Genomic DNA, 15,379 nt, shown 5'->3' on the forward strand with positions numbered 1-15,379 from the left:
TCCCAGGAACGGGGGGGAGGGCAGCTAGCATGGGTGCTGACACCCAGCAGCATGCAACATGCCCCCTACTCCCTGCTTCCCTTTCCCCTCTCCTCCCTCTGCCTCCCCCTCTCTGCCAACTGTTGTCAGGGCCGGGCGGTGGCAGGGGGGGGCCAACCATCAGAAACCCCAACTTCCCCTTTCTGCTTCCCTCTCTCCCTTCCTTCCTTCCTTCCTTCCCTCTTCCTCGCCACCTCCCCCTCCCTGACAGCTGTTTTTTGTGGGGAGAAGGGGGGCACCATGGCAGCTCCCTTGCTACCTCTGTCCATAATGCTCCAGGCCCTCACAGCCAATTGGCGCATGCAACTTTCAGTGGTGCATGACCGGAGTGTTACAGACAGACAGACTAAGGCTTTTATTATATTAGAATTCTAGGGGTGCACCAATAAAGACTTTCTTGGCCAATACCGATGGCCAATTATTAGCCAGCCATATTGGCCGAAACCAATCTGATAGTCGATTTACAGGAATGCAACTGGGCAGGGTGAGGATGGGCTGCCTGCTGTGGGCTCAGGGGCAGGGGCTATGCCAGCCTCTTCCTGGTGGGGGGTCTGGGCTGGGGCTGCACTTGGGGTGGACAGCAGTGGTGCAGGGAGGGGTAGCTATGGGGTGGGCTACAGCCACCTCAGAATTTGATGTAGTCACCCCTCCCAGTGCTGCCACTGTTTCCTGCCGTGCCTCTGCCTTCCCTGAGCATAGCCCTGGCCCAGCCCCCGCACTGGGAACAGGCCAGTGCAGCCCTCGGTCCCAAGCCTACAGCGGGCAGCCCACCCTCACCCTGTGCACAAATGCCCCCCATGCCTCTTCTGGGGGTGCGTGCCATGGCGGGAAGCCAACCCCTGGATGAACCGCCCATGGCATCCTGCTCCTGGTGGGGTTGGATTCATTGCCCTGGCTCGGCAGCGCCTGTCCTACCCCTCTCCCTTCCTCACCATGGGGACCTCAATCTGCCCCTGCCATGCCCCTTCCTCCCTCACAGACTTACTGGCTGGACACTGCTCTCCAAGATGCTGGCTGCATTCCTGGCTATGTGCATGCTGCAGCTGCTTGTGCACACATGGCATTTATCAATGACATCGGCTACACTGGCCAAAAAAGCCAATTGCCAATAATGTTAGTTTTCCTGCTATCAGTGCCGATCCGATATGCCACCAATATATCGGTACACCTCTAATGAATTCCTAGTGTAGATCATGTAATTGGCAATATGAATAAGTGTACAGAGTCTCCTAGAGTTTACCTTAACCAGTTAACTTATTAAAAATACCTCTTCTTAGAGTGGATGTGGCACTGGTCAGGGCTTTTTCTGAGTAGGGTTAGAGAATGTGGTGACATGAGGATTTGTCTGTGTGTGATAGTCCAGTAATTAGTATTGCTTAACCCATGACATGATATTTTTGGGAAATAAGTCTAGAGCAGTGCATGTTTTTATGTTACAATAATGAACTGCCCATCAAAGGGGGGAGGGGGGGTGAGCAGGGATGGAGTGCCACCAACCACCACCCCATGCTGCCATTGCCTCCCAGGAGTAGGGCAGGGGGAAGCTTGCCCTGTCGTCCCCTCCACTAGCACCCTGTGCTGCTGTTGCCTCCAGCGCTGCTGGCCCACCCCCGTCCCCACCATCATGGCGGCGTTCTACCACCTCAGAGGAGCAGGGCCAGGGTGTGGGGTGTGGCCAGCAGGGCTGGCCTGGCCCCCCCTACTCCATCCCCACTCCATCAGGGTGGTGCTCTGTAATACGATTGGTTGTTTCACTAACCAATCGGAGTGCTCCAAGAGTGTTACGGACAAACAGATAGATGGACTAAGCCCTTTATTATATGAGAATTCTTGTGCTTAAAAGGGTGTAAATCAACGCATATGCTTATTGGCGGACTAATTGAGCTCCTGTAGTCCTTAGTCAGAAAGACTTGTGGAAGTCCTGCCCAAGTAAGGACTGCAGACTTTTTAGCATAGAGCTTCTGGGGAACGTAAGAGATGTCTTGCGGGGTTTTTTGTTTGTTTGTTTTAAACTGCTGGTGAGGAAGATTTCTTCTCTCCAGAATACTGACCTTTAACTCTTAGGATCATAACTTTGAATGCTATCATTAATTTATGTTAATTCCAATTTTGTTTAATTTCAGGAAAAGCCCATGTGGAAGGTGGATCAGCACGAATGTCCCTCCTTATATTAGTGTCTATCTTCCTCTCTGCTGCTTCTATCATGTTTCTGGTATATAAAAATTTTCCACAACTTAGTGAGTAAGTAAACAAAGAAGGATGATGAATTTATTGGTTTTTCTATGGAAGTTAAATTGCTGAGGTCCCCAAAAGTCTTAAATTAAATCCAGTACATGTTTATAACCTGATAGAAATTTGAAAATGGAGAGTGAGGAGAGAACTTATAACCTAGAATGTCAAAATATCAAACTTCATATGTTAGAAGCAGTGGCAGAAGCTACCAGTCAGTGCCAATTGTACTACTCTAGTTAAAGCAGTACAGTGTGTGTGCAGTTATCAGTATAAAGGTCATTTTATATGGATGTTTTACCCTCTTATCAGAGGGAAAGAATCTATAACTGTCCACAAGGAGGTTGGGATGATTTTGTATCACTCCAGTGCCAACACTAAAAACTGCACACCTAATTAAAATATATCTACTGGTATAAAAATTGTACTTTACACTGGGTCTACTGCCCTCCCACCCCCCCAAAAAACCCCCCAAAACTAAACCAACACCACAAACAAACCAAACAAACAATAAGGCAAAAAGTCAACATTCATAAGGAAACCCGCCACCCCCTCCCAAATCACATTTAGAATATAATACACCATACTCTACCTCCTTCTGCCTCTGCTCCATCCCCCCATCCCAATATTATCTACAGTTCTGTCATAAAATTTTTGTCTGAACAGTTATGGTTTCTGTTGATTGTGGCACTTCTGCCTGCCTTCTGGATGTTAAATAGAATTGCCAACACATGTTTTGTAGCTCTAAAGCATTATAGATGTCTCCTGTATCTGGGAAGGTTTTCTCAACAGCAATTACATTGTTTTGCTAAGAGAAGTTCATTGATTTAGTATTGCTTTGTGTTGTAGCAAATAGGCTTTGTTATTGCATTTCTTGATTACTCATCTTAATTCTTGGATTTCTGTTTTTCTTTAGAGAAGAAAGAGAATGTATAAAAGTTCCCAGAGACATGGATGATGCAAAGGCCTTAGGAAAAGTCCTATCAAAATACAAGGACACCTTTTATGTCCAAGTATTAGTGGCTTATTTTGCCACATACGTTTTGTATCCTTTTCTTGCTGATGTGAAAAATTGTGAGTTAATGGGATGTTCCTCAGAAAGATTTAAGAGGTTTGTGAAGATATGTTTGGTGCTTAAAGCATGAAGGTTAAAATGCAAGTGTTTGGATGTCTTTGGCCCACATATTGACATGCACAGGGTCATTGACCTGAAAAAATGGCAGTTTTTTCATCTAAATTTCAGTGTGTTTTCTGACTGTCAGAATTATTGAGACTGTCAGAAGGAAAATGCATTTTGCACATGTGTAGTACTAATGCAGTTGGAAGGCTTCATTTTATGTTTACTGTCCTGACAATGACTTCATTGAAAGAGATTCTTTGTATCTTATATTAGCCACTTAAAATTATCTGTTTTTCTAGAACATTTTTGCAAGTAGCTGCAAATGAATTACTTGCTCTGAGCATTTTAAGTACTTTTTTTTGGATTTTTAAGGAGATCTTAAGAGAGAAATTTAAATTAAGTACCGTCCTTTATTCCTGAAATATTCAGCTGCAAGTATGTTAGAACTATTGTAAGAAGAACTGGAGAATTTAAACTTTGCATAATATTTGTATATGGGGCCTAGAAATTCCCAGGGAAAGATTTTCAGGCTTTAATTTCTATGATGTCTACTTTTAAGTAAATTAAGTAATTTATAGAAAGATGTTATCATATATGAAAGAGAGAACTTAAGTGGAGTTAAAATTGTATCTACTTGTTATCTGAAGCTGTAGTTTTCCTGTATTTTGTGTTGTTTAGTTTTGCAATATATTAGTTGGTGGTGGTAGTAGAATTGTAGTTTTAATTTTACCTCTACTTCTTACATTTGCAATTTCATTTTTGTACAGTATCTCTTTAGAAAATTATTGGTGAGCATACTTTTCTGAAGCAGCATCAGAAGTAAGATAATTCTGAAAAGAACATTCAATAGCTCTGTTCTGAGTTACTGAAAACTTGTGTTAAAGTGTATAGCAGACCTCCTATACCATCATCTTTTATACTAGCAAGTATTAGACTACTGTCATGGGCCTACTTTAGCATAAAACTCTTTAGCCTGGAGAAGCGTAGGCTCAGGGGTCACTTGGTGGCAGCCTATAAGTACATAAGGGGTGTACATCAGGATCTGAGGGAGCACTTGTTCACCAGAGCACCCCAAGGGAAGATGAGGACCAATGGTCACAAACTCCTGCAAGACCGTTTTAGGCTGGACATAAGGAAAAACTTCTTCTTTGTCCAAGCCACCAAGGCCTGGAATAGACTTCCCCCAGAGGTGCTGCAAGCTCCTACTCCAGATACTTTCAAGAAACATTTGGATGCCCATCTTGCTGGGATCCTTTGACCCTAGCTGACTTCCTGCCCCTTGAGCAGGAGGCTGGACCCAATAATCTTACAAGGTCTCTTCCAGCCCTAATGTCTGTGAAATCAGCTATTTACTTAAAAAGGTCATGACATCTGCTTTTCTAATAGCTGTGTGTTTCACTTTAGTTACAGATTTGGCTCAGTTTACATGCATGCAGTGACGTTAATCTCTAACCCTTGAAATGTGCTTGCAAAGCAGTTGTACTCTTTGTTCATTTAATCATTACTGTTTGACTTGATCATAGTCTAATTGGTCCCACTTAAGATAACTTGAGAATGGCACTTGTACAGTTCTAATATTTAACCATTTTTTAAAGTTCTCTTGCTAATGAATGAAAAAAAGTAAAACATACTACTTAAACTTGCCCTTTAGACCATGTTCACCTCTTAGTCACAAAGCCAATAATCTGTTACCTCATCCTGCAGAAAATTACATCTTTGCTTTCCTAAAAATATTGACATTGCCCAGAAACCTGTATTAATATGCAGATATGATTAAAAAGTGAATATAAATATTGCAGTTTTTTACTGAAAGAACACTTCTTTTGTGTATTTAGTCAACTTTTTTTTCCTGACGGCACAGTACTGTTAATTTTAATAATGTCAGAGCTAGATTCTCTTTCAGCAAGTCACTTAAAATATTTGCGGTTGGAATTTAATTACTGACTATATGCAAACCAAAAAGAACTTGACTTTTAAATACCAGCCTAACAGTTTTGTGTGTGTGTGTGTTTGTGGGCATGCTGTTGCACAATCTCTTTCTACTTATAAACTGAGCAAACTTCCTTTAGAGGAACATTTTAAGGTAAATATTAGGAAATTTGATTTTTTTTAAATGATTTTTAGAGAAGAACTTATTTTATTTTGGAATACTTGTTGTAGATGGAGTCTTTGGCCCTGATAAGGCAGTAATTATTTCTTTAGCAAATAACAGTTCTTTTGAAATTCATAGCATTTGTGGGCTCTGAAAGGAGTTCAGCTAGTCTGAAACTGCCAGACCCATTAAGAGAAAATAGCTGAATTCCATGTTTATGGTCTGGGCTGCAGTATAAATTCAGAACTACATACCTACCATAATAATTTGGTAGGTGTTTTCCTAGAGTCAGTGGAAAGCTTGCATTGAGAATGAGAGAGGACTCTGTAGTGACTAAACTTCTAACCTTTTATTTTATTCATTACCACATTGCTGCATTCATCAGTGCTATTCCTGCCCTCTGTTTCTTTTCTTCCTCCTTTAAATTTGTCAGTGTGTAGTCCATTCTTGCTTTGCATACAATGCAATATTGCAAGTTTTATGCCTTTGAATAGTATTGTCCATCAACGCTGTGCATTTTCCTTCTGGCATTCTGCAAATACCCTAAAGACTTGGCAAGAATTCCCATAAGCTCTTTGACAGCATAACTTCTTTAGTCATAGCCAGGATTGTGCTTCCTATCAGTGGGGACATACTTGAGCCAGTAAAGAGACTCTTGACAAACCCCATCTGTTATTTCTCCCTCATTAAGAGGATTGAAAGGAGGTACTAATTGTTTCGGAAGGGCATCAGTTGTTTCAGGGCCATTCGTTGTCAGTAAAATTTCCAGGTCCATTAAGAGCACCTTAAAAAGAGAGCCTCTAAGAAACTGGACAGGTTGGGGACCAAGGCCTATTCTTTCACTTCAATACAGCTCTGTATCCCCACTTTCAAAACAGCTTTTTTGCATGTTGGAGTGTGGTCCCACAGGAGTATAGGAAGGCAGTTAGAGATCATTAAGAGGGCCCAAATGATCACAAGAACTACCTTATATATGGATGCATCAGACACCAGATTCTACATCAGTGACCCTTGCTGGCACTGACATGGGTCTCCTTATTTTCAGATACTTACACTTAGTTGATGCACAGAGCAGACCTGCACTTCAAAGGCAGAGAAGTCCTCAGAAGCTCATTGAGATACTTAAGGGAGTAGAGTGCTTTATCTAACAATCCACATCCTAGTTTTGTTTTAAGTCATGCAACTATTGGCCCCTATAAAGCAAGAGCTTCTTCCTGATTCCAGGCTTGATGACAAGTGTGCTTTCAACAAAAGAAGTCCTGATATTTCAGAAGGAGACTTGGCTACAAACCTGGAACTCTTTCAGAGCATTTGATAGAAGTGTCATGAACCAACCTAGAACTTTTGGTAACTTCAGAAGTTAGTTTGCCCCTTCCTCTGGGTTTGGGGCTATGATTATCCTCAGTAAATTGGTACTAGATGTCATTGTACATGACTGCTTCATCCAGATCTACCTTTACCCATTCTAGCAGGGGACCCTTAGCCCTGCTATTGGAAGGAAGAAAGAGCAGCGTTACAGAAAGCAGGCTGGGGGAATTTGAGAGATTGAGAGACCTTATTGCTGATTTGGATAGTTGGCAGCACCTCATTTTCTGTAGAACCAGATCAGGTGGCTGGAAGGGAAGAAGTCAAGGGCCCCAGAAGCCCAGGCAGAGGAGTAAGAGATCAGACTGGCCCAGAGCCTCACAACAGAGGGAGTTCTGCAGGACTAGCATACTAGAGCTAAGTTATATATTTTGTTTTTGTTTCTGTTTGGGTTTGTGTTAAACTGTGAGGTTTGGGGTGGCTTAAAAGGGAAGAGGCCATGGGTGGGTATGTGGGAAGCACTCTGTGTCATGTGGGGCTAAAGCCCAGATAGAGCCCTAAGAGCGTCCAGGACCTGGTGAGCTGCTACGGGCTAAAGCTGGGGAGAGAGAGGTGAAGTCTGGAAGGGGTCAAAGCCTAGACAAGGCCAGGAGATGGGCTAAGGCCAGGAAAGTTAGAGCCTGGGCAGGTGGGGTGCTTGGGAGGCACTTCACATTATGAAGGGCTAAAGTCTAGGTAGAGATCTGCAAAGACCTGGTGGACTGTGAAAGGCTAATGCTTGGGGAGAGAGACTGAAGCCCAAAAGGGACCCAATGTGAGAAGTCAGAGGGAAAGAAGAAGCCCTGCTCAAGCTAAGGTATGAGGACTGGGTAGACTGGCAACCTGGTGATTACTTTGGTAGAGCAAGGCATCAAAGGCTAAACTTGGGTTCTCTGGAGATAGCTTCCTAAAATATACATTAACTTAAACATCAAGGCATGGCGAGGACAAATTAGGGAGCTGGAATAGGAAGATGGGTATAATGTGACCACCAGGGGGTGCTGTAGCCTTTCGTAGAGGTGCACCCCATTACACCCATCTATAATAGACTCTCGCAAGAAGGGTCATTTCAAAAGCCTTGTTTCATTTGGAAGTTTCAGAATTACCATATTTACTTGAACATAAGATGGGACCCTGAATATAAGATGATCCCCCAAGCTACATTATCATAATGTTTCCATCTGGCCTTAAAAATAAGAGATTTGGTGCTGGAGTGGTATCTTTATCCTAAAGGTGAAGGTTGATTATTCCAGCTCTCATGGTATCAGATATGTTCCATTAGCCATCATCTTTAGATGAACACTAAAGCACATGTGGTTGGGGTGTGGGAGAAGAAAACACTCATTTTAGCTTTTAAATGTGAATTGTGGATTTGTAGAAATCTAACTTAGTTTAACTTGGTGCAAATTTCCTTAGCTAAAGTCTGAACACAGGCTCCCAAGCTACCTGCATTAAATCTTGTAAGCTACTTTTGTAAATTTCTAGTATTGACTTTATGAACTTTTGTTATTGATTTTTTTTTTTTTTTTTTTTTAATTAAGAGGTTGGTAGCTTTCTCAGTAATGTGGAGCTTTTATCCTTAACTAAGAAACATCCAGCTTGCAAACATTTGCTATTCCTGGGTCTATATTTCTCAGTATCCTCTCAGGGTTTCTTTATCCATTCCCATTAGCCTTATTTCTTGTCTGTTTGGTAAGTATGGATAATTTTTTTGAGAGTACTTGTTCTTTTCCCCTCAACCTTTCAAACAAGTTGCCATTTGGTTGCCTTGTGGAGTAGGAGCAAGTGTCTGTGATAGTCCCTGAGAATGCAGTTGCCTGCAAGTTGTATAATTCAGTGTTAGATGCTGGTATATTCTGAGTGGAAATTTTATCATTGACTTCTGTGGGGCTACCAATGAGAGAGTCTGGCTGAAAATTTTAAAGGGAGTTGTTGAGTATCGAGTAGTTAACCACATTCTGTTTCTGTTGTGGATGTTGACCCAGCCCAACAGTTTTGACCACAAAGATCATTATCAAATTCACATTAAATGACTTGGAACTTCATTTTTTGCTATGAGGGGAATTATGGAATTATTCTACAGGTCCCTTTCATTTCAGTTGGCACTGCTGTGCCACCTTTTTTTTACTGGATTTTATATTTTTAAGCTGACCGTCAGGCTCCAAAGGATAGAAAGAAAGGCTAACTGTCATGATGAGCTTCAAGTATTTATGTAGAAGAAATAACTCCTCTCTTCCCCCTCCCCAAATTGGGGATGAAATCCAGAGATAGTTGCATAGATACAGAGGACTCTTGAGGTTTTCCTATTTCATAGAATCATAGAAAATTATGGTTGGAATGGACCTCAGGATCTAGTCCAACACCCTGCTCAAAGCAGGACCATTCCTAACTAGATGATCCCAGCCAAAGCTTTGTCTAACTGGGCCTTAAAAACCTCCAAGGATGGAGATTCCACCACCTCCCTAGGTAACCCATTCCAGTGCTTCACCACCCTCCTAGTGAGAGAGGTTTTTCCTAATATCCAATCTGAATCTCCCTTGTTGCAACTTGGGACCATTGCTCCTTGTTTTATCACCACTGAAAACAGTCTAGCTCAATAGTCAGCAACCAGCAGATCGTGATTGACTGGTTAATCGTGGAACCTGTGACAGTTGATCTCAGTCCCCCATCTCTTTTTTTTCAAGCTAAAGTTAGGCATAAAACAAGGGTGGTCAAAATGGCCAATCCAGCTGGCCTCCATTTCCTAGCAGCCCTGCCCTCATGGCTGGGGCCAGTCTCCATGGAGACCCCAGCTTTGCAGGAAAGCTCAGGCTGGGGTTGCCATGGAGACTAGCCTGAGCCGGGCTGGCAGCCTGTGCGCCAGAGCAGGGTAGGGGGCTTCTCTGGAGCCGCTGGGAACTTGGGATAGGGGCAGCTTGCTCCAGAGCCAGGGCAGTAGCCTGCATGTTCCGGGCAGGGGCGTGCAGGCAGGGGATTGTGGCTCTGCCCCAGCTCCTTGCAGGGGTGACAGCCTAGTTTGGAGTAGGGGCAGAGCTATGATCCCCTGCCTGTGTGCCCCTGCCTGGAGCATGCAGGCTACTGCCCTGGCTCTGGAGCAAGCTGCCCCCATCCCAAGTTCCCAGCGGCTCCAGAGCAGCCCCCTGCCCTGGTCTGCAACTTGTGCTGCCAGCGCAGGTCAGGCTGATCTCAATGGACATTGGCAGATAACATGTAGTAACAAGTGTCACGCTAAGACTTGATAAGCAGAGAAAATGTATATTTATGTATATTAAGCACTCGATCTCGGTTTTATATCATAAATATATTTTATTTTTGTTGCCCTCTGCTGGACTCTCTCCAACTTGTCCACATTCTTTCTATAGAGGGGAGCCCAAAACTGGACACCGTACTGCAGATGTGGTCCTTTTCTGCAGAGCTGTTGCTTAGCCAGTTGATCCCAAACCTGTAGCAGTTCATGGGATTGTTCCTTCCTTGTACTTGTCTTTGCTGAACCTCATGAGATTTCTTTTGGTCCAATCCTCCAATTCGTCTAGATCATTCTGAATCCTAGTCCTGCCTTCTAGTGTATCTATTTGACTCCCCCCCCCCCCTCCCCCTTCATCTGCAGACTTGCTCTTCCAGATTGTTAGTGAAGATACTGAATAAAACTGGCCCCAGGACAGACCCCTGGGGCACTCCTTGATACTGGCTGCCAACTAGATCTCAAGCCATTGATCACTACCCGTTGAACCCAACGATCCAGCTAGTTTTCTATCCACCTCACAGTCCATTCATCCAATCCATACTTTCTCAGTTTGCTTGCATTTGTGAAGTCTGAACCTAATTTAGACCTTTTAACAGCAGTTGTTTATTCCCTATTTGCAAGGTTAATATTAAACCTTGCTAAACTGATTAGTGGCAAGTATTTGTATTTGCATTTTTAAACAAAGGAATCTTGCCATGTTATCTTGAATGCCAACATGGATAAACAAAATTAAGAATAGATGAGCCATTTTCCTTTTTCTTACATAAAATAATACACGCTAACAATTACTGCTGTATATATTTAGGAGTAGCTAACTCCGATAACCAAAAACGAATGCTGTAGAACTGCATCAGTGCATCCAGGTTCTATACTGCTAGAATAATTGGTGGATATATGAGACAGTTATACAAATTAATCCATTTACTCTCTTTTTATTTGCAGTGTTCTGGACTTGGAGCCTCTTTCTGTTATATGCTTTCCTATTTAGTGGGAAGACCAGTTGTATATAGATATCTAACAGAAAAAGCTGTGAAATGGTCCGAGCAGGTAAGCTGTTTTTGTACATACAGACACACAATGTCTGTCTACATGTTCATTAATGTGCTGTAATTACAGCACATTAAGTTTAGTACCTGTAATAACAGACACTAACTTTTGCTCCATAATTGACGCTACTACGCATTACCGCAGATGAACGATTTTTGTGTGATGCTTAATGTGCATTGGACTAAAGTTGCTGCACATTAACATGGTGTTTGCCAGCCGTGCTAAGGCACAATAGAATCAATCCAATTCGCATTAAGCATCTTATGTAGATGTACCCACAGGGTGCATCCACACATGCAAGCACGTGCGCTTACAGTAGCTCAAATAGAAGTGGTGCAAATTTGAGCCAGGGCTTTTTGCCTCAGCGTGCATGCCTGGACATGCACTTCGTTGTGGAGCAAATTGTGCGACTTGGAGTAAAATAACCCTGCCTGGCTCCTCCCAGATCTTCAGCCAGGGGGAGCTAGAGCCTGGGGCCAGCACCTGTGCTGGCCTCAGCAGTATAAAAACCCTGGCCTGCAGCTCAGGGCTACTTACCCTCAGGAGCTTCTGAGGCCCAGCCACTTGGTATCTGGGGACACTTGCTCCTTGTGTCAGATAGACTGCTGAAGCAGCATCCCAGATTCACTTAAAACCCCCCAAAATCTACATTCTTACACAATTAGAACAGAAGAGAGAGGGGGGGATTGATCATATGGGCAATGTTTTATTGCTATATTTACAATGTTAAAGCAACTTAGAGCCTATCAGTGTCTCTAGCATCAGAATAAAATAAATCCTAAATATCTATATGTTTTAATATTTGCTTTTGGTTTCCTTATCACATGGTGGGCGTGTGATGAGGGGATGTGGGGTTTGCCAGGCATAGGGGGGTAGCAGGATGTGGGTCAGTGTGTGGGTAGGTGTGGGGGGACTGGGTATGGGGCTGCTTAGGAGGGGTGGGTCCCCTGTCCTATGGGGCAGAGCCCCCCACACAGCACATGGACTACCCTGCCTGCAGATGGTGCAGGGTCCCAGCCCCCCCATGGGCTACAGCTCCTTCCAAGCCCCCACTGCTGGTCTCTAGCCCCCTGCTCATTCTCCTGCTTATCTCCAGCCTCTGGAGGCTGGAGATGAGCAGGAGAACAAGCGGGAGCCTGAAGACGGCAGTGGAAGTCTCCAGCTCATCTCCAGGGCCTTTTCTCTAGCCCCCTGCTTGTTCCCCTGCTCATCTCCAGCCTCCAGAGGCTGGAGATAAGCAGGAGAATGAGCAGGGGGCTAGAGAAAAGGCCCTGGAGATGAGCTGGAGATGTTCCCCTGCTGTCTTCAGTCTCCTGCTCGTTCCCCTGCTCATCTCTAGCCTTGGAGGCTGCTGCTACTGCCTGTGAGTGTGGGGGGGCGGGGGAACAAATAGAGGATAGAAGGGAATGAATGGAGGGACGGGGGGAATGAATAGGGGCTGGGGCCAGGTGGGGCCTCCCCCATGGTCCCCTAACCCCCTCCTCCAGCCCCCCCAACCTCCTACTTACCTGGCATGAAGCCAGGTCCAGGCCCCTGCAGCCTGCACTGCTGCCGGCCCCACACAGGCAGGCAGCGTGTTTCAGCAGTGGGGAAAGGGCCAACCACAGAGATGCTCTGGTTGGCTACCAGAGTGTCTCTGTGGAAGACCAAGCCTCTAGTTGCCTCAGGGCATGGTCCAGGATTGTGCCCTGCCCTGCTTTTTTCCCCCAGGGTATTGTTTGACTAGGGGTCTAATTTTGCCCCCATGCTGCAAATTTGCAGTGCGGGGAACATTTTTTTTTTGTTCCCTCACGTGCCTCTTGCAGTGTCTCAAAGGGGTTTGAGATGCTGTAAGAGGCACGTGCGTGTTCGTATGGACACACCCACAGTGTACAACGTAGATGGAAGAAAATAGAAATATATGGGGTAATCACTCTAATACATGGATGATTCTCTCACTGACATTGAATAATACCTGCTTTTTTAGAGAATTCTCCTTCAAAAGAAGTGAGACTACTTACCATATGTACAGTATTACTTATGAACAAGGATATTTACTTGTTTAGAGGTAAATTGATGCAGTTGGGATAGAGGTGGAAAAGAAATTTCAAAATTGAGCAGCTGCACCCAATACAAATAAGTGTGTGGCTTTCACAATGGTATTTAAATACCATCACAAAAGGAAAATTAAAAAAAAAATTAAAAATCTGCAATTTTTAATTGTGTAGCAGACAGCAATGGTAATAGACCAGGGGTGGGCACACAGGGCATCTAAAAAATTTAGAAAATTAATATTGATCTGTTCTTGGTTCCTGTCAGAAATGACAGAAACCGGGGCAGTAGGACCCAGGGGTAGCCTGGTGGGTTCCCAGCAGCAGGGCCTGCCTGGGGCTTCTGGCCTGGGACCACATGGCTGCCCCAGCATGGGAACCTCAGGTAAGGGTGGCAAGAGGGCAGGGGAGTGCAGGAAAAAGCGACCCCCTCCCCTGTGGCCCATGCTCCCTGCTGCAGCTGCTTGCAGCTGTCCTTAGCAGGTACAGGCAACCCCAGGCAGACTGAGAGTGGCTGGGGCGTGGGGTGCTGGCCATGGGGCAGAGGAGGGGCTGCTTTTCCCTGCCACATTCAGCACCAGCTTACAACCCACTCCTGCTGCCAGCCTGGCCCCCGTGCTGGCTCCAGGCTTGCCCATCGGGGCTGTGTGTGGCAGCAGCTGCAGCGCTCCCCGCTTGCCATGCTGGGCAGTGTTTGCTGCTGCCCGCCTGGAGCTCGTGTGCTGGGCAGCCCAGGGCTCGTGGTGGCAAACACTGCCTGGCGCAGGAAGTTGGGGGGCCTGCAGCTACTGCTGCTGTGGCACAGCCCTGACGGGTGAGCCCAGAGGCAGTGCGGGGCCCAGGCTGGCTGCGGAGGCAGCTTACAAGCTGGTGCTGAGTGCGGGGGAGGGAAGGGGGGAAGCAGCCCCTCGCCCACCCTGTGGCTGGGCCCCCGCCCTGCAGCGCCGTTGCGCCCTGCAGCTGCTTGCAGCCTGCATGGGGCTGCCTGTGCCTGCTCAGAACCACGGGGCTGGGGAGCACTGGGAGTGAGTGGGTGCACGGGGCCCACACCAGTGTCCTGGGACGAGTGCTGGCGGGGTCTAGAGCAGGGTGGCAGGAATACAGGGTCCTAGATGGCAGGGGCTCTATGGAGCCAGGCCAGCTCCTGCCTCTCCCTACTGGTGCAGCCTAGCCCAGCTCCACAGACCCTTGCCGGCCTGCGCCCCGCTCTTGGTCCCACTGGTGCTGGCCCTGAGACATTAGTCCCAAGACATTGTGATATTGGTCCCAAGATGGTGACCAGGGGGTGGGGCTACCCATGCGGCTCTTGACAGCTTGCCAAAACTGGGTAAGTGGTCCTCTGCCCGAAATAATTGCCCGCCTCTGTAATAGACTAAGCATTTCTTTTTTTAAAGTTTCTTATGTTGCCATTGGCAAACAACCTGTTGAATGAATTTTGATGGAGAAAATAATGTACAGAACCATGGTGTGTGTTACTTTTTGGGCCTCATGCACATTTTAAGAACAGTGTTCCTGGTGGGTGCAGGAAAAGAAAAAATATTTTTCAAACTTTGTTCTGGATTTATGATTAATTTTAAAAATCTTTAAACCTGTTCCTTGATAGCCAGGCAAAATTGATCTGAATATATATGAGCTGTTGTCAGAACTTGTGTAGATGTAGTCTTCAGTTCCATGTCTTTTATTAAATCAGCTAGGTTGGAATTTAATTACAATAGAGTACTTCCCGAATTCCCACAACGTAGCTACAGAAAGGAGTATTATGCAGTGTGGATAGTGTGTGGGCCGCCTCCCGATCCCATCCATGTAGCCATGTGCGAGCCGGGAGCGATATGCGGACCCGTCTTTGCGCACGCGGGCTGTGGCCAGCAGCCCAGGCATGCGGGGCCGGAGAAAACCGCGGGGCGGTAAGGTACGCGCGAGCTAGAATCAGTTACGGAGGCGTAATGGTTGATTGAAAAGATTATTTACTTACACCCAAGGTGGTCGCGGTGTAGGCTGGACAGCTTTCCAGGCGCAGCTCCGTTTGAATCCTCATTGGAGGACTCTGACAAACTCGGTTCTTTGACCCCAGAGTGGTTTAGGCTCCGCGGGTTCGGCAATTCTTTCCTCACGGAGTGGCTGAATCTCCGTGGGTTCTGTTCGGTTCCCAGGTCCCCTGGAGCTGTTAAGACTCCGTGGGTTCGAAAATTGGGTATATAGGATAGGGATACGTCTAGGATTGCGCTCGGTGACGG

At 45.7% G+C, this 15,379-nt stretch overlaps 1 protein-coding gene across 2 annotated transcripts in view; it reads left to right on the forward strand.

The window, feature by feature from the left end:
- Window positions 1-15,379, forward strand: part of TMEM41B (transmembrane protein 41B) — a 26,895-nt gene that overhangs the window by 5,628 nt on the left and 5,888 nt on the right. For both annotated transcript variants that reach the window (XM_006018208.3, XM_025197404.1), the window contains exons 2-5: window positions 2,163-2,280; window positions 3,185-3,313; window positions 8,423-8,516; window positions 11,011-11,115. In XM_006018208.3, the coding sequence (XP_006018270.1) occupies window positions 2,163-2,280; window positions 3,185-3,313; window positions 8,423-8,516; window positions 11,011-11,115 (446 nt within the window). The remainder of the gene's footprint in view (window positions 1-2,162; window positions 2,281-3,184; window positions 3,314-8,422; window positions 8,517-11,010; window positions 11,116-15,379) is intronic.

The sequence above is a fragment of the Alligator sinensis genome, unplaced genomic scaffold (genome assembly GCF_000455745.1).
Source record: "Alligator sinensis unplaced genomic scaffold, ASM45574v1 scaffold502_1, whole genome shotgun sequence".
In the NCBI taxonomy this organism is placed as follows: Eukaryota; Metazoa; Chordata; order Crocodylia; family Alligatoridae; genus Alligator; species Alligator sinensis.